The sequence below is a fragment of the Scyliorhinus canicula genome, chromosome 11, assembly GCF_902713615.1.
Source record: "Scyliorhinus canicula chromosome 11, sScyCan1.1, whole genome shotgun sequence".
In the NCBI taxonomy this organism is placed as follows: Eukaryota; Metazoa; Chordata; class Chondrichthyes; order Carcharhiniformes; family Scyliorhinidae; genus Scyliorhinus; species Scyliorhinus canicula.
In genome coordinates, this window is record NC_052156.1 from 164,223,351 (window position 1) to 164,242,954 (window position 19,604).

Here is a 19,604-nt window from a genome sequence, read left to right on the forward strand (position 1 = left end):
CAGATTCTCCACATATCCTCACCTCTCCAGGATTAAAGTTGCAAGGTGCCCCCCCCCCCCCCCCCCCCCCCCCCGCCCCCCACAGATGACAACCCTCTCCTGCCCCCTGACACAGCACCAACAACAAAGCAATGATGATGTGGCGGGAGATATGTGATGGTTAGTGGTAAGCTGCAGGGGGAGCGGGCGGTGTTGGTGAATGTTTACGCCCCATCACCATTTAAGCTTTTGATTGCCTGGCTTTGCATGCTCGAATGGTTGGATATTATCCCAGTCAGCAGGCTGGTTACGAGGACGCAGTTGTCCAAGTGATGTTACTTGCACGCCATTGAAATGGGATTACAAACAGCAAGCTGTGGTGAAGAAGTTGGTAATCTCATTATGTCACCAGATGTGCTTTGGGCTGAAATATTTGAGGTTTCTTTATCAGTTCCCAGTATTCCAAGTCAGCACTGAATTGAAGCCACGGCCGACAGAAGTTGCCCATTTTGCCTCAGCTTTGGCACAATCCCAATGCTCCTGATTGAATGCCACATCAACATTACCTTTAAGAATCATAAATGTTGTTATCGTCAGTGCCATATGGCAATAGTTTGTGTCGTAGCAGAAATAGTATAATACCTGAACAGATGTGACTGTATTATAATAATAATAATCTTTATTGCCACAAGTCGGCTTACATTAACACTGCAATGAAGTTACTGTGAAAATCCCCTAGTCACCACATTCCGGCACCTGTTCAGGTACACAGAGCGAGAATTCAGAATGTCCAATTCACCTAACAAGCACATCTTTCGGGACTTGTGGGAGGAAACCGGAAGCACCCGGAGGAAACCCACGCAGACACGGGGAGAACGTGCAGACTCCGCACAGACAGTAACCCAAGTCGGGAATCGAACCCAGGATCCATGTGCTACCGTGACTTCGACCTTTTTTTTAAATTCAAAGGGCAGAAGTTTTATATCTCTTGACAACTTGCCAATTACCTTTGACAGTTCATTTTGAAACTTTTTGTTTCTGACAGTTTATTTGGCACTTCTGAAAGTTCCAATGAGCTTGACAGTTAATGAGTTTATGCACTTCTCATACATATTCATGTCCTCTTGTATCAATTCCGTGGGGCACCTGACCATTTCTAAAGTTGCCTGAGGGCCATATTCAAAGTGGTACTCTACCTCTACAAAAGGAAATTCCACCTCTCTAAAGGACCCTGCAAAGTTTAGACTTGCTCTTACCAGGCCCAATCCGCACACGTCATGTTTCCCACCCCTGGCTAATGTAAATCAGACAGGATCCAAGACATCTGCTGTTTTATATTGGCAGCTCCACATGTGCAAATTTTAGCCCAGGCCCTTTCCACTTCCCTCGAAAATGGTAGTTACCATGTTTGGGGGCAGGGCACGCAACGACCATACTCTTCCGCCGCTGTCTCTCTGTCATTGTGAAAATCCACGTCCATGTCGTTATTTCTATAGCCCCGGATCCTCCCTCATGCTGTTCTAATGACTTTCTCAGCCTGCCCTGCCACCTTCACAAATACCCCTAGGTCCCTGTGTCCCTCCACCCCATTTAGAATTGCATTCTTTATTTTATATTGCCTTTTCATGTTCTTCCTATCAAAATGTATCACTTCACACTTCTACCCTCCCTTCCACCAGCCATCTTAAAAACCTGTTGCTGGTTCCTCACAGTTCACATTACTTCACAAGTTTGCGTCATCTGCAAATTTAGAAATATTTGCACATTTTGGCAGTTTCCGGGTAGGATTTTAGACACACAACCGGCCTTTCTAAATTCAGAATCACTGGCTCACACATAGGCATACACACAATCACACATCATTTGGACATAAGAACTGGAGGCCAATCTGTCCCTCAATCCTTTACCACTTAGAACATAGAACAGTACAGCACAGAACAGGCCCTTCAGCCCTCAATGTTGTGCCGAGCCATGATCACCCTACTCAAACCCACGTATCTACCCTATACCCGTAACCCAACAACCCCCCCTAACCTTACTTTTATTAGGACACTACGGGCAATTTAGCATGTCCAATCCACCTAACCCGCACATATTTGGACTGTGGGAGGAAACCGGAGCACCCGGAGGAAACCCACGCACACAGGGGGAGGACGTGCAGACTCCACACAGACAGTGACCCAGCCGGGAATCGAACCTGGGACCCTGGAGCTGTGAAGCATTTATGCTAACCACCATGCTACCCTGCTGCCCCAGGGTAGCATAGTGGTTAGCATAAATCTACTATTGAGTAGATTTCATTTACTGGCCTTTGTTACATATCTCTGAAAGCTTATGATCTCAGACAAGTGTCACATCATGTATGCCGCCTGTTGTCGTTGATTCAGTCTTCTTCAACTCAGCACTCATTTCATGGGGATGACAGCAACAGTAAGGTGCAACGTTTTTGCAAATGAATTTGCAGAAACAGTAGAAAATAGGGAAACACTTAACTTTTCCCCCCAGTGCAGGGCTGTTCACACCCACGTATGACAGACTGTCTACTCATCTGCTTGCTACGGAACTGTGTCAATTGTTTAGTTGGCCAGTTGACCTCATGTTGCAGGTACAAAATGCGTCGTTGTAACAATTTGGCCAAGTTCATCGAGGAAAGCTGATTTAAAGGGATAAGCTGCAGTTGACATTATTACTCAAATCGAAATGTGATTATCTGTGGAAAACTGTTTCCTTTTTGAAATAAGAAACCTTTTAGATTAAAGATATGAAGTTCATATTCAATCATTTACAATTTTATGTCAGAACTGTTGCATTGAGCAGCAAATGTCTTCTGATTAACAGCAGTATTCTGTGGATGAAGGCAACCGAGTATTAGCTATTGGCGAAGTCCATTTGTAATGCAGTGGACATCACATATTCGCCTCTGAAATTCTTTGCACTCATCTCATATTTCTGAGGTATCGATGAGTGTTGACTGGGAAATGTTGACTTTGGTTGTGCTCCACCCACACTCTTGGTATTCATTCCCATTGTTGTTTTTTTGTTCCCAGCCCCAGAGGTTCTCGCCCAGAAACCCTACAGCAAAGCTGTTGACTGTTGGTCTATTGGTGTCATTTCTTATATTCTGTGAGTATACCTTCTCCTACAGAAGTGTCATTGATGTGAATTCTGTAGAGCTGATATTAGTCACGCTTGCCTGTAATATCGTTCGATGCGCTCTGTGCTGTAAATAGGCTGGTTTAGCTCAGTGGGCTAGACAGCTGGTTTGTGATGCAGAACAAGGCCAGCAGCGCGGGTTCAATTCCCGTACCAGCTTACCCGAACAGGAGCCGGAATGTGGCGGCTAGGGGCTTTTCAAAGTAACTTCATACTTGTGACAATAAAAGGTTATTATAGGGGCTGGTTTAGCACAGTGGGCTAAACAGCTGGCTTGTAATGCAGAACAAGAACAGCAGCGTGGGTTCAGTTCCCGTACCAGCCTCCCCGGACAGGCGCCGGAATGTGGCGACTAGGGGCTTTTCACAGTAACTTCATTGAAGCCTACTCATGACAATAGGTGATGATGATTATTATTATTAGATTGTGACAGTTGATATTAAAGTACGGCTATGTTGGGTTTCTTACAAGTTGCTGGTAAGATTTCTCAACTTAGCATATTGGAACCATCAGAAAGGTGAAGTGGTACATTTTGGAGGAACAAGCAGAGAGATAAAAGATAACCTTTTCCAATGGGATGCAGGAACCAAAAGGATGGGGGACTAGATCGTTGAAGGTGGCTGGCCAGGTTGGGAAAGGTTTAAAAGGTGTATGGGAGCCTGGGCTTTGTAAGTCAAGGCACAACGTACAAAAGCAAGGAAGCTAGGGTAAACCTTTATTAAACACTGATTCAGTCTCAATTGGAGTATGGGGTCCACTCTGAACATCATACTTTAGAAAAGATGTGAAGGATTTCGGCAAAATTATTAACAAAAATTGTTCCAGCGTGAGGTCTGCTGTGTGAATAGATTAGGCTTGTGTCAACATAGAATATACAGTGCAGAAGGGGGCCATTCAGCCCATCGAGTCTGCGCCGACCCACTTAAACCCTCACTTCCACCCTATCCCCGTAACCCAATAACCCCTCCTAACCTTTTCTTGACACTAAGGGAAATTTTAGCATGTCCAATCCACCTAACCTGCATGTCTTTGGACTGTGAGAGGAAACCGGAGCACCCGGAGGAAACCCACGCAGACACGGGGAGAACGTGCAGACTCCGCACAGACAGTGACCCAGCGGGGAATCGAACCTGGGACCCTGGCGCTGTGAAACAGTGCTAGCCATTTGTGCTACCGTGCTGCCAGAGAAGAGAGAGTTGAGAGGAGATTTGGCAGAGATGTTCAAAATCATGAGGGGTCTGGACAGAGTGGATAGGGATAAACTGTTCCCATTGGTGGAAGCTTGAGATCCAGGGGACACTTCTTTAGGACGAGTGGCAAAACAAATGAAAGACAGCATAAGGAAAAGTATTTTTAAGCAGCAAATGTTTAGGATCTGGAATGCCTTACCTGAGATTGTGGTGGAGGCAGATTCAATTGTGACTTTCAAAATGGAGAAATGGTTAATACTTGATGAAGAAACTGCGCTCCGAAAGCTAGTGATTCCAAAAAAACCTGTTGGACTTTAACCTGGTGTTGTAAGACTTCTTACTGTGCCCACCCCAGTCTAACGCCTGCATCTCCACGTCAGGGATAATTACCTGACGAGAATAAATTTGCAGGTTTAAAGGGAAAAGATAAGGGAGTCAGACTAAGGGATTTGCTCATGCAGAGAGTCTGCCCTCCTGTGCCATAACCATTCTATGATTAGTTATTTAGTATTTCCATAATTATCCAAAACAATTCTAGTCCAAAGTAGTATCGCTGACAGAAAACCATTATTGCTTCCAATTTGAACGACAGAATCTCAGACAATCTTAAATCAAACAGCAAGGCTATTTTGGCAGGCAGGTAGATTTTGGCTTGCATTGCTAAATAATACAGGAATAGAACTATTTACATTTCTACTGTGCCTTGTATGAGCTCAGGTCATTCTATAGCTCTTTGCAGTTGATGAAGAACAGTACTTTTGAAGTCCTTAAATATAAATGTCTCCACATTCCCAGAGGGCCATTGGCTGCTCTGGTGGTGATTTAACCTGAGGGTCATCAAACCCGTAGCCACTGTTGTGATGTGGGAAACACACAATCAGTTTACACACAGCAAGTTCCCACAAACACCAATCCGATGGCCAGGACGCTTGGGAGAAGGTGGAATGTTGTGCTAGTTTTGCTGGCCAAACGTTGTGGGGATATTGAGGCCCGGAATAGGCGAGTGACTAAAATAGGAACCTGCCCTGGGACTCTTCGGGATCAAGATTGGCCGGAGGAGTTGAGTTTTTTTATTCATGGAAAGTAGGCTTCAACATGTTCAGGCTGAAACCTCCGAGCTCCAGGATGCTTCATCCTGGGGTAGGGTAGCTCAAAGTTGCGCTGGGGAATCCCCCAGAGATTTCCAAGTAAGGTTTACACGGCAATTGCCCAGGAGATGCAGACTTCTGATGGACAATTGCCCTGAACTGGGAATGATCCAAAAATGCAATTGAAATTGGAAACTCAAGATGTGGTTTGTTTAAAGGGTAGGGTTAGGGTTGACAGCTACAACACACACAAACACACAATAAGAAGGTAGGAAACAGGATTTTTTACAACAATGACTGACTTGAAAGAAAAACGAGCACAGATATGGATATCAGTTCAGTGATTGCCAGTGTCCAGGAAGTGAAGGTTGCTTCACGTAGGAGTTACAGTTTGGGTGGGTTCAGTTAGCTGAAACAGGAGTTGCAGAATTCTTTTAAAGTTGATGCGGAAGCAATGAGATGAGGTTGGAATACAGATGGGGGAATCTTCCAGAGAAAACAGGCTTCAAGGACTTAGACTTGACGCAGGCAGCTGGCCAGACTAGAGTTCTGCTTTGAGGTTTACAGGCTGTAGTTTAGACAGCAGATTGGGTTGCGAATCTACAAATATAATATAAAAACGACAGCAGCTGAGGTCATGTGATACTGTCCATTAATCACCGGTTGCCAACTGCAAAGCAGTTTCTATGCCTGTGGTCACATTGTTCACTTGAGTTGACAGATTGTGGCTTTCGTACCTCTGCAAGTATGCTGAATTTCAATGGCTATCCCTTTGTTATAGGAACAGCCTGGGAAGACAGATTATCATCTGCTCGTCCCTATTTTGTTGATCGTAATGTGTCCTAACAATGAGATTTATGAGATTCCACAAGGATGAGGGCTGAGCTTTGGTCCTGTAACTTATGTTGGAAATTTCCCCAAACTACAGACAACCTGTGGATCAGGTGACCTGTAGCAGCCATTGTTTGGTTCAGCAATGGCTACTTTTTAAATAACTAAAAAGGAAGGTTTAATTTAAACAGTTATTGATTTATTTCATGCCTTAGGGCATGACATGTGTCAAACCATTCTACCAGTATGTACATGTCCTTTTGAAGTCTGTCACTATTTTCCTCAGTTTACAATACTCCCAGGTTTTGGGTTATATGCAGACTTTGGAATTGTACCCTGTACATGCAAACCATACATATATTTTTAAATATTTAATGAATATCTATGTATATATAGACAACAGTGAAATCTTTGGAAGAGCAGAGTGTATGATTTTAAAATAACATTTTGCATTTACAAAAGACAAACATTCTAGATTTCGCCAGTAGCAAGATTATTCGGAGAATTAGTGAGCCACAGAGGCCTGGGAGGTCCGAGGTTTGATTCAATCTCCACTCAGTGAACTGCTGTCAGCCAGTCTGGCTGCAGAGGAGTTACAATTCGCATCAGCTTGATTGGAATAAGAAAGGGGCCGCTCTACTTTAAAAAGTAAGATACGCGAATCGCTAAAAAGGGGGACAAGAGGTGAGGTTTCAAAATAAAGGACCTGTCGGTCGACCTTGCCAGTTCCTGCAGGAAAATTGGCTCACTGGAAAACGGGCAGCTGATCTGCCCATGGCCAAACTCCAGCTTGGTGGGACCTGTCAAAACTGATTCTTACCGGCTATAAATTGGGAGGCAGATTATTGATGCAAAAACCCTTCTTCAGAATTGCATTTTGCCAACTCACCCACAGCTGGCCCTTCTCTCTCTCACATGCTGGTCAGCCTCTTGTACATCTCAACATTCTCGGTGTTATTTCCCTGGTTGTTCTGTTCTATTTCCCCAACAATAATTAAATATGCTCGTCGGCCCCCTGTGGCACTGCTCACGAGGAACCACGGTCAAGTGTCGAGTTCAGGGGAAGCCGGGATTAGAGAACAGCGGACACATTAGTGAAGGCATTTAGGTGCAATTCAGACCCCATTTGTATTTTGCCCTTCTTTTTCATGTATTCATTTTATGCTCCAGAGCCTGTGCAGAGTCTGTAACTGACATTGGGTGGGATTTTCCTCTTCCGCCCACTTGGCATGTTCTGCAGCAGAGGAGGGCAGCTCGCCAGTGGCAGGCGCCGGGACCCTCTGGATTTGCCGTTGTCAATGGGCTTTCCCGTTGAACGTACCCCTTGCTGCGGTGAACCTGTAATTTCCCTCCAGCGTGGAAATCCAGAAAACCCCGCCCATTGTCAACGTGAACTTGTCACGTTGTAATGTGGCGGCAGAATGGGTGTAATTAGAAGCCTTGTTTAGGAAATTCAAATTCTAAATGTTGCAATAGGAATTATAATGTCACAAGTTATCACTTGAGATTTTCATGCATTGCTCTTTCGTAGAAATCACTCAAATAGAGTAAAGCACCACTATATTCAGACCATCCCTGAGTCACATTCGAGTACATTATCCAGAGTTTAGGATTAATTATGAACAACTTGGTTCGATTATAAAGCCAGGTTCCTCCCCTCCCCTACACGTAAGGCAAGTTTGTTGCCAACATTAGCAAGTAGAGAAAAACGCACTCCAATTTCTTTTGAGCGAATATGAACCTTAGCAGCGAAATACCTTTGCAGTGGGATTCGCCATGGTGAACACACATTGCTGATGCTGCCGTATAATTCCTGCTGGAATGAGGCAATATTTTCTTATTATCGTGTAACCACAGCACCATTCACTTCAAATGTTTTTGGTCAGTTCATCTGATATATTTAGTTGCAGCTCCAGGCAGGCATCACTTGTGTTGTCCAGACTTCGGGTAACAATAAATATCTTCATTTGATGTATTGTAAATTACTTCATTTAACATCTTTTGCACAGAAAACGGCACACAGCACAATGTAATGTGTACCATATGGAATCTGTTCATGGAATGTTGGGCTTAGTGTTTTATTGACATTAATGCACTGATTGCATTTTATTTTTTTAACGTACTTCGTCCACAGTGTGTACAAAGAATACAAACTTATTAATCTCTACTCAAAGGAAGGTAGCAAGTGGAGGACCACAAGTTAACTATATTCTGCCGGTTGGGACATACAAGGGAAAATGCGTTTTGAGACCAGATATAAAATCTGAAAATTTCATTTCAAGGTTTTGTTAAAGCTGAACTCCACATGTGCACCGTTAATGTACATCTGCAGGCACGGAATTGCATAATAGGTTAAAGAAATAACCAGAAAAGGTTCACTATTGAGTGACAAAGTCATTTAGAACACAAGCCTTCACCACTAAAGTGGAATTCCGCCTAAACTGATGGGATGAAAGATCTCTCTCTCTTTGTGAAATGGGGTTTGGGGAATGAAACTCTCACTAATTTGGGATTAATTGGCACCATGTGGGTAATCTTATCCAGGGTGCATTGACGTTACAGTTCTTTAGCTTTCAGCTCCAGATTTGCCAAATCCTGTCGCCAGGTCTCTCGAACTGCCCACAGCATTTTGAAAAATAACCCGTGTACGCAGGGCCAGTGATATAAATAGGTGGACGGTGATGGGGAACGTGTTTGCAATTTTTTGACAATCTTGGTCACCATGGGCGGATTCAAATGCCCTCATCTTGTGATGTTGGGTGAGAGATAGATTTTGGCCAGAGAGCTAGGAACAGTATATAATGGGCATGATTTAGCCACTGTGTTGCGCCCGCCGCAGGTCTGGGCGTGCCGGTTAAATAGCGGGCAAGGCTAAACACGAATCAGCTTGCTATCTAACTAGCCCACTCACAGATGGCGAGTTCCGGATCTTGCCCAAATGTGGCAATCACGAACCACAATTTGCATTAATTTCCATCTCATTAGCAAGATTGAAGTTGAATGTAACGGCCTCTCGGGAATTAACCGGCTCCCCAGCGAGAAATCACACTAGCGTCGTTCAGTACACCCTTTTACAAAGGTGAAGCTGGCGCAGCGACTGCGGGGGGGGGGGGGGGGGGGGGTGGACTGAGGAGGTGAGGAGCCATTTCCATTTTCAGCATGTGGCACAAGGGCGCTGGAGCTGCTGCCCTAGTGCACGGGTGGGGGGACTTGTTGGGGGGGATGAAGCATTCCAGGACAGGGAACACTCCTCGACCAGGGTGGGGGGGGGGGGGGGCGTGATGAGGGGTTTTCGTCACGAGGACCCCTAGCCATCTTTAAATATTGTGGATACCCATAACAGGGACAACTACAGATTCTGTCAAACTCTTCCAGGACGGAGCCCTGTTCTTGGTCATTTGATTTGATTTGATTTAATTGTCCCATGTACCGAAGTACAGTGAAAAGTATTTTTCTGCGTCTGAGTGATTGGTTACAGTGCGGAACAAGGGCCAAACAAAGCAAATACATGAGCAAGAGCAGCATAGGGCGTCGTTCGAGTGTTGATTGCACAGCCAGTGAGATAGCAGCTGCTGTGGACCGGGTGCGGTGACAGGCAAAGTGCAGTGGATCGAGACCGTCTGTGATCCATCTCATGACCAGCCGCTTGAAGCATTTCATGATAACAGACATTAGGGCTACTAGTCGTTAGTGGTTGAAGCAGGCTACCTGCCTGACGAAGGTCACTTTAACTCCCTTTGACTGTGAGCAGTATTTACCTTCGCAGCTGAAGGCTATTGCTAATGAGGAATTGGCATTGTTAGTTATGTGAACACTTCACAGCTGCAGGTTGTGTTTGCTGCTTGCTCCTGCTGGTGGCTGCAGATGCCTGGAAGCTGCTGTTGCTGTTTCCTTCCTTTTCTGTAGCCAGAAAGAAGGACACCTTTTCCTAAGATACCTGGCTCCTGGAACACTGGGCTCAGGAGGATGTACGAGTCCAAAAGGCAATCCGGTTTCAAGCAAGAAACCATTTGCGGGACCAGGTGCGCGACATTCGTCCAATGGGCCACTGTGAGGATTAACGTGAAAGAGGCTTTCCATGTATCAGGTATAATGGCCGGGATTCTCCGAGCCTGCGGCTGGTCGGAGAATCGTCGGGGGAGTGCGAGATTCCCGCCACGCCGCTCCACCGCCGGGCCACCGATTCTAAGTCAACCTGAGAATTGGCGCCAATCACTCCTGTGTGATTGCCATGGTGCCGGTCCGGAGCCGCTGAAATAGGCCCTCGCAGCGATTCTCCGCGGGAGACGGGGCGTGCTCCTGCCGAGTCCTGCCGGTGTGGGCATCCTGGTGAGGGAGCAGGCGGATCTGACTCCGGGGGGGGGGGGGGCCTCCACGGGGTCCAGGACCGCGATCGGGAGCTTCCGATCGGCAGGTGGCCGTGATCTGCAGGGGGCCTACCTCCTTCCACGCAGGCCCGCTGTTCGGTCCCCGACATGTTGCTCCCTGCCAGCGCGGAGTTCGGCAACCACGCGCATGCGCCGGCGTGGAGACGGCCGTGGGGCAGGGCGCAGCATTCCAGTGCTGTGCTAACCCCCTACAAACCGGAGAATTTCTGGGCCATGAGGCCCGTTGACACCGGAGTCACCACTCCGGCGATTATGCCGCCGTCAACACTTGGCCGGGATTTCGGAAAATCCCGGCCAATATGTTCTAATAGTGAACATTGTGCATTTCCATCTCCTCAGCTGCAGATAGTGACCCCCCCACCCCTTCAGTGCCCACTTGGTGATCTTCTCTCTTGATCTTTCTCCATCTGGGTGTGTTTCCAGGATGCACATCAGAGGTGGAGGCAGCCTGCTGTTTTCCGTGTCCTTTGGCCTTTGATGCCCTTGGCAGATGTCCTGTGGAGGATCTGGAGCCGGGGCCCTCGGCCAACTTACCTGTGTCACAGGTGTCGCCGTACCCCCCTGTTCTACCACCGCCATTGAGATGTGCCAGTGTCAGGAGAGGGGGGTTTGGAAGAACTGGAGACTGTTGTCGACTCCTTGCTGGCAGGCCCTTGGTTGGCCAGTGCTTCCACCTCCCTAACCATACCTCTAGGGCCCTGAGTGTCTCCGTGAGATGGAGGGACAGCTGGAGTGAGCTCCAGAGGCCTCTGTGTCTTCAGGTTCTGCCAGTTATGGCGCCTCCCTGTTGTCTGCACCATGGCGTTGGCACCTTCTCTGATGCTCCTCAGTGACTGATTCACTGCCCCCTACAGGGGGCCAGCACGGCACTGGGGCGGTTCATGGCGCTCCAGCCTCCCATCCTGGCGTGAACTGTGCGCCACGCCAACCTGCGCATGCATGGTGGCCTCCTTCAATGTGCCGGCCCCGACGCAACATGGCGCGGGAGTTCAGGGGCCAGCGCGTAAGAAAATAGGCTCTGGGGAGAGAGAGGCCGGCCCACCGATTGGTGGGCCCCGATCGCGGGCCATGCCCCATCATCCCCCCGGCATCAGAGTCCCTCTCCCCACCTCACAGGCCACCCCCGACCCTGCGCGCAGAGTTCCCGCCAGCTGCGACCAGGTGTGGATGGCGCTGGCGTACAGCGGCCCGTGACTGCTGCCACGCCAAATGGGCCAGCGCCAATGGCGCCGATTCTGCGCAGCGTGCTGGCGTCGGGGCGGCGTGGCCCGGTTGGTGGATTCCCCGGCCCGGCCCCGGGCTAAGAGAATCCCACCCCCTGTGTCTGGGGCATGTCCCTCAGCGACTGGGTCATAATGTATATGGCCTCAGCCATGGCTGTCACAGACTGAGTCATGCGTTGGACAACACCACCCAACATGCTGGCTTCATGCTGCAAGCTTTCCACTGCGGTCACCCCGCCCCCACCCCCCCCAGCAGTGTTGGCCTCAGTGCCACTCATTGTGGGGGCGGTACAACCCCAGATGGCCCGGCCTCATTAAATGGAGGCCCTACAAGACAATGTGGTCAGTGAGAGGGAAGGTTCGTTTTGTCTGACTGGAAGAGCACACCTGAGACAGGTCATCGGGGTGAAGGGGCAGTGAATCCTCACCTCTACGGCGCAGGTCAACCTCGCTGTCAGTGACTGCTCACTCCCCATTCACCCCCGCGATCTCCAGGGTCCGTTCCTCATAGGGCATGAGAACTCTAATATCTGGACCTCCATCGCCCAGGCTTGGTCCTTTCACATATATTATGGGCTATTGTCTCATGCGAGGACAAAGAGAGGGCTTTAGACGGATCAAGGAGATCTATAGCAGGTGGCATGTGTGGGCACCGCAACTGGACACAAAGGGTTTGGGTTGGAGGGTGCCTTGGGGTGCTGAGGAACAAGCTTGAAGATCGGGTGTGGGGAGGGTGCGAGGTGTCAGCCAGTGTTCTGGGGTGAGTTGGGGAATTTGATGGGTGGCAGTGGGAAATGATGCCAGGAGAGAGGTGGTAACTTACCCTTGCAGCTCGTGCCAGTTGTTGGCCCTCTTCCCACATTGGACGCTGGTCCTCGTGGAGATGCTGCCCACACTGACAGCCTCTGCTGCTGCCACCCGGGCGGTATTGGTGAAAATGAAATGAAAATCGCTTATTGTCACGCGTAGGCTTCAATGAAAAGCCCCTAGTTGCCACAGACGAATCAGACGATTAGACAGCCAGTAATGGCGAGACGCTTGTGGGGGCTAATTTCCGGCACTAAATGTTGTTAAATACGGGCTGCGATCTCGCCAACGCGGGCGTGGAGAAACACCCCGTACATCGCGCCAAAAATAGCACTTAGAAATGTTTCCGTTAAATCGCGCCCAATAATATATGTTCTAAAACCTATTTGCTGTTAACAATTAGCACCAGATCAACAATAAAAATCAGAACTAATTAAGCTCTGCATCAAAGTATTCAGCGTTCTATCAGAATCAGTGTATTACTCAGCTATCTAACTTTAGTTACTTGGTATTTGTCTTGAGCAATAACTGCAAATTTCGATCCAAATATACTCCTGGTATGTGCACAATGTATAAAACTATTGTCTCAGTCAAGTGTTGGCCATTCAGTCACTGCTTTCTGTGCCAGGTGGTTAAACTCTTACTTTTCTTATTCCTATATATGGACTACAGTAGGTTAACAAGAGAAAAATAATCTTATTTCATTCCAGACTTGGATTAATGCCTCAAACCACAACATATTCAGCACATAGGCCAATTACCTTTGATCTCTTGCTGCTCTAGGCAATGCTTGTTCTTGGAACCTCATGCTGAAATGAGACATTTGTGCTCTTAAAAACATTTATTTTTTGACTGTGCAGTTCTTTGGAGGCAAAAGTGGAAGACACAAAACCATTAACGATGGCCAGTGTGTGTGTGTGTGTGTGCATACTGAGCTTGTTTTAAACCTGACGAATCTCTCTCTTCATCTCCTTCAACTTCAAGCTTAAGTTTCAGATGTCTCTAGAATTTTTTTTAGCAAAGCATTTGCCCCAATTATAATGATTCTTTTCACTCACAACTGATCTGATGTGCACTGGAAATTACATTAAATTGTCTTCCCTGGTGCATGGGAGGCAAGGGAAAAAAACATTGTCCTTCCAGTAGTTTTAATTATAAACACTTTGTCATGGGCATCTTCACATTTCTCTCAAATCTTTTTAATGCATTATTTTTTTTGTACTGCCTGAATGGATCAGTAGGTTAATCTTCTACTCAGTGTCTGTGCTTCAGTGCTTCAGAGACTGGGATAGATCACAAATTCAATCTACAGCCTCTTTGATCATCTCATCTCAGTTGAAGCAGCAATATTGGGGTTATTTCTTTCAAATATATTTTTATTCTCCTTTTTCACATTTTCTCCCAAATTTACACACAACAATAAACAATAATCAGTAACGAATGCAATGTCAATCCCCATATCAATAACAACGATCCCATCCTCCCACCAAACCCCCGCATGTTCACACAAGCAAATGACAAAAAGGAATCAGGAATCACCCATAGTCACCTTTAACACACACTGCCCCCTTCCCCCTAACCCTCCCAGCCAACCCGCCCGCTATTGTTCGCTGTGATCCAATTCTCGAAAGTGCATAATGAATAACGCCCATGAGTTGTAGAACCCCTCCATCCTTCCCCTCAGTTCAAATCTGACCTTCTCAAGAGTCAAGAATTCCAGCAGGTCCCCCCCGCCACGCCAGGGCACAGGGTGGAGAGGTTGATCTCCACCCTAACAGGATCCGCCTTCGGGCGATCAACGAGGCGAAGGCTACAACATCTCCCTCCATGCCTGTTTCCAACCCCGGCTGGTCCAACACCCCGAATATGGCCTCCCAAGGGCCCGGGTCCGGTTTAGCAATATTGGGGTTATGATTGGTCTGGCGGTGTCCTGCTTGAAGAACGTTCCAACCAAAGTTTCCACTCCTCGTCACTTTCCAGTGCGAGAAAGTGGAAGAAGGGCTAAATTGCCTCCTCCTTTTCCTATGATCCAATTAATTCCCGACCACTATCCCAACTGAAACTACAGAAGTGTTCACTCGGGGGAAGGATCCTGCCATCCAGCGTTCCATAGTTAACACTAGTCAACAACTTCCAATTTCCGGTGACGGCGGGCGGGAGGGCTCCTGTTCGGGAACGACATTGTCGGGGATTGACGCCCGGTCCTAGGGGCAGCGAAGGCGGTAAAGGTCAGGAGAAAGCACAGGGAAGGGATATGTCGAGGTCCAGTAAAATAACGGCCGTGAAAATAGCTGAAAGTCCGTCGGGGAGTAGAAAAGTCACCGCGGGGTCAGCAAGGAAAATGGAGGCTGGAGCACCAGGGGAGGCCGCATTGCTTACGGCTGAAGAAATAACTACGGTGATGGCTGCGGAATTCAAAAGGTAGTTTACAAAATCCATGGAGACAATGAGGAAGGAGATGAGGGAGGTTTTGAGTGCTGGTGGAGGAGGCGATTTCCCCGGTGAGGACGGCGGTGGCGAATGCAGTGGCGGAGGTGCGGGAGCAAGGGGATGCGCTGAAGGAAGTGGAGGAGACATTATTGCAGCACAGTGAACTCACCTCGATGGGGAAGGAGATGCGGAAGGTGATAGAGATCAACAAAGGTCTGCGAGGAAAAATGGAAGAACTGGAAAACAGATCCAGGCTTTGAGGATTGTGGGGCTGCCCGAAGGAGTTGAAGGGCCGAGGCCCACTGAGTATTTTGCCACAACGTTGGCGAAGCTATTGGGGGAGGGGGAGGATCCCTCCCGATATGAACTGGATCGGGCTCATCGGTCGTGGACGCCTGTACCAAAGGCGAGTGAGCCGCCAAGGGTAGTGACTCTGTGCTTCCGTAGGTACAGTGTGAAGGAGAAGGTCCTGTGCTGGGCTAAGCAGAAGCGGGTGGTGCAGTGGGCTGGAGCTGGTATACGTGTATACCAGGACTTTACGGTGGAGCTGGTGAGGAGGCAGGCTGCTTTCAGTCGGGTGAAGAGGGCACTGTACATTAGCAAGGTGCAGTGCGGCATTGTATATCCAGCGAAGCTGAGGGTGACTTATAAGCTCAAGGACCTTTATTTTGGAACAGCGGAAGCAGCGGAGGAGTTTGCGAAGGCAGAAGGACTGTGGCAGAACTGAGAAATTGAGAAATGGTCATGTGCCGATGTAACCTCATGACTGTATTTTCTTTTTTTTGTTTCACTGCGTGCGGTGTATCGGCTAAAGGAGCCAATGTTGTATATATTTGGACAAGGGTGGGGTGTAGGTGGATATGCAGGGTGTGTGCTAAAAGGGGATTTCTGGGCTTTCCTAGGGCCGGGCAAGGGGGAAAGGGACGGGGGCCTCCACGCTGGCCGGTGTAAGCCGGCTAGTGAACGGGGGTGAGGTGGGGGGGAGAGGCTGTGGCCATCGGAGCCTGGCTGAACAGGGTGCAAGTGGTCTAGCCGGGGTGGAAAGTTGGGGGGGAAGGAACCGCGGTTGGGGGGAGGAGTTTTACAAGAGACAGTGGACAGGAGGAGTTGGGGGGGGGGGGGGGGGTTTACAACTCTTGGGCATCATGTACGGTAATCTTTCAGAGGTTGGACAACGTTGAGTGTAGGACGGGGGGGGGGGGAGTGGACTCTATAGGTTAATGGTGACCATGGGCGTTCCCAGACTCCTTTTTTCTTTTTCTCCTTTGTTTTTTGTTTCCACCATTGGAGGGCTTGTTTTACGGGATGCATATACTGAAAGGTGGGCCATTGTTTGGGGTGGTGGGAGGATGGGATCATTGTTATTGTTAAGGGGATTGATTTTGTATTTGTTTACTGTCTGTGGGTGGGGTGTAAATTTTGAAGGAAAATGTGAAAATGGAGAATAAAAACATTTATTAAGAAAAAGTCAACAACTTCCAAAAGGGAGGCTGGTAGGTTGACAAAGGAAAGCACTGTTGAAGAAATAAAGTCTGCATTGGCTTCTTAACTGAAGCTATTCAATGTGGGAAGGGATATTTCATGTTTGCAGTTGAGTTTGGGTTGAATATTTGATTAAGCTGATAATATCCAACATGAAACATTGAATGTCATGGACTAATTGTGTGGCACAATCCTATTGGAGAGTTCAAATGCCTTAACACATTGTAATAATAATCTGTCACAAGTAGGCTTATATTAACACAGCAATGATGATAGCCTTGACATCATAGTTTCTGGTCAATGTCTGAATTCTGGGATGAAATGATGGCCTTGAAATCATTCCCCATGTGCCCATATGGAAATTATTGAGGAAATTCAATTCAGTTTATGTATTTTTGGATGGCATCCAATATCAAAATGGGCATCAGTAGTCAGGACCCTTCCTGCATGCGATGTGTGAGGCAGCACTCACTGATTAATGATTGTGATATAATTGCTGCAAGCTTAGTCAATGATAAGCTGCATCAGTTAACAGAAAATAACACGGTCATCTATAGCACAAGTATCTCTCTAGTCACAGACTTTATGTACGGCTGTGTCTTTGTATGCTCGAAGTATGAACATGCAAATTAGGAGCGGGTATAGACCACTCGGCCCCTCGAACCTGCTCCTTCATTCAACAAGATCATGGCTGATCTAATTTTGACTTCAACCTGCCTATCCGCACTAACCTTTCATCCCCTTGCTTATCAAGAATCTATCTACCTCTGCCTCAAAGATATTCAAAGATTGCCTCATCCACCTTTTGAGGAAGAATTCCAGAAACCCACAAGCCTCTGAGAGAACAACAGTCTCCTCATCTCTGCCTTAAATGGGCGACCGCCTAGTAGTGACCCCCGAGTTCTAGATTCTCCCACAAGAGGAACTATCCTCCCCATACCCACCCTATCAGCACCCCTCAGGATCTTATATTAAACAAAGCAGATCACACAAAATAAATGAATAAACCTGTAAAAAATATTTACAAATAATGCAAGGAAACTTTAAACTGCAAAAGTGGAGGTGGAAGACTGTCTGATGATGCTGTTTAAATAGGAACGTTTGCCGGGGTATTGAGAGAGCTCTGCATTTCAGTAAGCCAATGTGGTGGCTTTCGCCTCTCTGATTGAGTGGCGGCGATTTTGCTGGAGTGGCGGTCGGCATCGCCACCGGGGCTAGCAGCATGGTTGGGTGACCTGTAGGACTTCCTGCGGTTGGAGAAGATAAAGTATGAGTCAAGGGGCTCTGCAGGGGGGTTTGAGGAAAGGTGGGGGATGTTTGTGACCGTTTTCGAGGAACTGTTTGTTGCAGGGGGCGGTGAAAAAGGGGGAAAATCTGTACAGACTGTATAGCTGATTGCTGGGGCTGATAATTGATAGAGGGGCTGGTTTGTGATGTAGAACAAGGCCAGTAGGGTGGGTACAATTCCCGTACCAGCTGAGAATTCTGAATTCTCCCTCCGTGTACCCGAACAGGTGCCAGAATGTGGCAACTGGGGGATTTTCCCAATAACTTCATTGCAGTGTTAATGTAAGCCTACTTGTGACAATAAAAAGTCTTCTTCTTCTTCTTCTGGGAAGCATGCATCCCAGGGTGTCTATTTGCTGTAACCTGTTTTGATACATGTTTGTGATAAAATACATTTTAAAAAGAACAGTGGCGAGACCAGAAGAACCCTCCGCTGGGAAACACGTCACGGGAGTGTGGAAAAGCACCTAGCTCTCTCTCCAGTATTGTCTGAAGATCAGACTCGAGCTCACAGTATTGAAAAGTTGAGAGTGCTGCAGTTAACTCAGTACAAGTTGGGGATTGAAGATGCCACCTTTCTATCCCCCGTGTTTCAGTATTATACAGCGTTGCGTATTTACTCACTGAGCTTTTGAGAGCACTGCACTTGAATTCTTATTAGTAATGCACCATCGGAGATTTCATTCATGACTTCATTCATGAATTTTTGAATTTTGCATGAATGTTTAGATTTAGTGTATCATAGTGCAGCCATGATTATCCGCGTGTATATTATTTCCACTCTCCAGTAGCCACATGAATATTTGTGGTATTTGGAACTCAAGTTTTTAAAAAACAGCTAAAATGTAATGAAGCATTTTCAATTAACCGTTCACAGACTCTGGGTCCTTTATTCAAGAGCTTAAATTGATAGCAGAATTTACTATCTATGCAATTATGATTGTTAAGGTTGGGTTAGGCAATCAGTTGGAAATGAGGTTTCATTAAAAATATATATATTTAAAGTGGGAAACCACTGGTCTTCTGCAAGGGCTGGAAACTTGGTGCACAACTCCATAAATAAAAGCTCACTATCACCCCATGTATATCTGCCAATTTCCACCATTGCTCGGGAAGATTGCATCTATTGATAATCGAGTTTCTGATGTGTGTACATTAGTTACATCCACATGAATCATCTCAGACCACCCAAAAATAAAATATATTTTCCAGAATTGAGACATTCCTCCTGGTGCTAGAGTTACAGGAAGAATTTGAAGTCGGATGAGGAATGTCTGTGATCTAATAAATTACTGTCATCACTTTGCATCTCCTCGAATTTAATTCTTGACCCATTTCTCTCCACGGAATGCCGATAGCCAGAATATCAGGCACAAGAGAAATCCCACAGTGGTTAGTCTGTGCATGCCTTGTATCGGAGAGCAACCAATATTGAAGATGTGTGCTGCGAATCTGAGGACATCATATCCACGGGGCTGGTTTAGCACAGGGCTAAAGAGCTGGCTTTTAAAGCAGACCAAGGCAGGCCAGCAGCACGGGTTCAATTCCCGTACCAGCCTCCCCGAACAGGCGCTGGAATGTGGTGACTAGGGGCTTTTCACAGTAACTTCATTTGAAGCCTACTTGTGACAATAAGCGATTTTCATTTCATTTTTTTTTTTCATTTTTCATCATGCTATCACATGATATCATATTCATTAAAATAGGATTACCCGGACAGCACGGTGGCGCAGTGGATTAGCCCTG

At 47.1% G+C, this 19,604-nt stretch overlaps 1 protein-coding gene across 1 annotated transcript in view; it reads left to right on the top strand.

The window, feature by feature from the left end:
• The window catches only part of camk1da (calcium/calmodulin-dependent protein kinase 1Da), a 432,129-nt gene that overhangs the window by 364,809 nt on the left and 47,716 nt on the right, over positions 1–19,604 (top strand). The window contains exon 6 of the mRNA XM_038811923.1: positions 3,027–3,102. Within this exon, the coding sequence (XP_038667851.1) occupies positions 3,027–3,102 (76 nt within the window). The remainder of the gene's footprint in view (positions 1–3,026; positions 3,103–19,604) is intronic.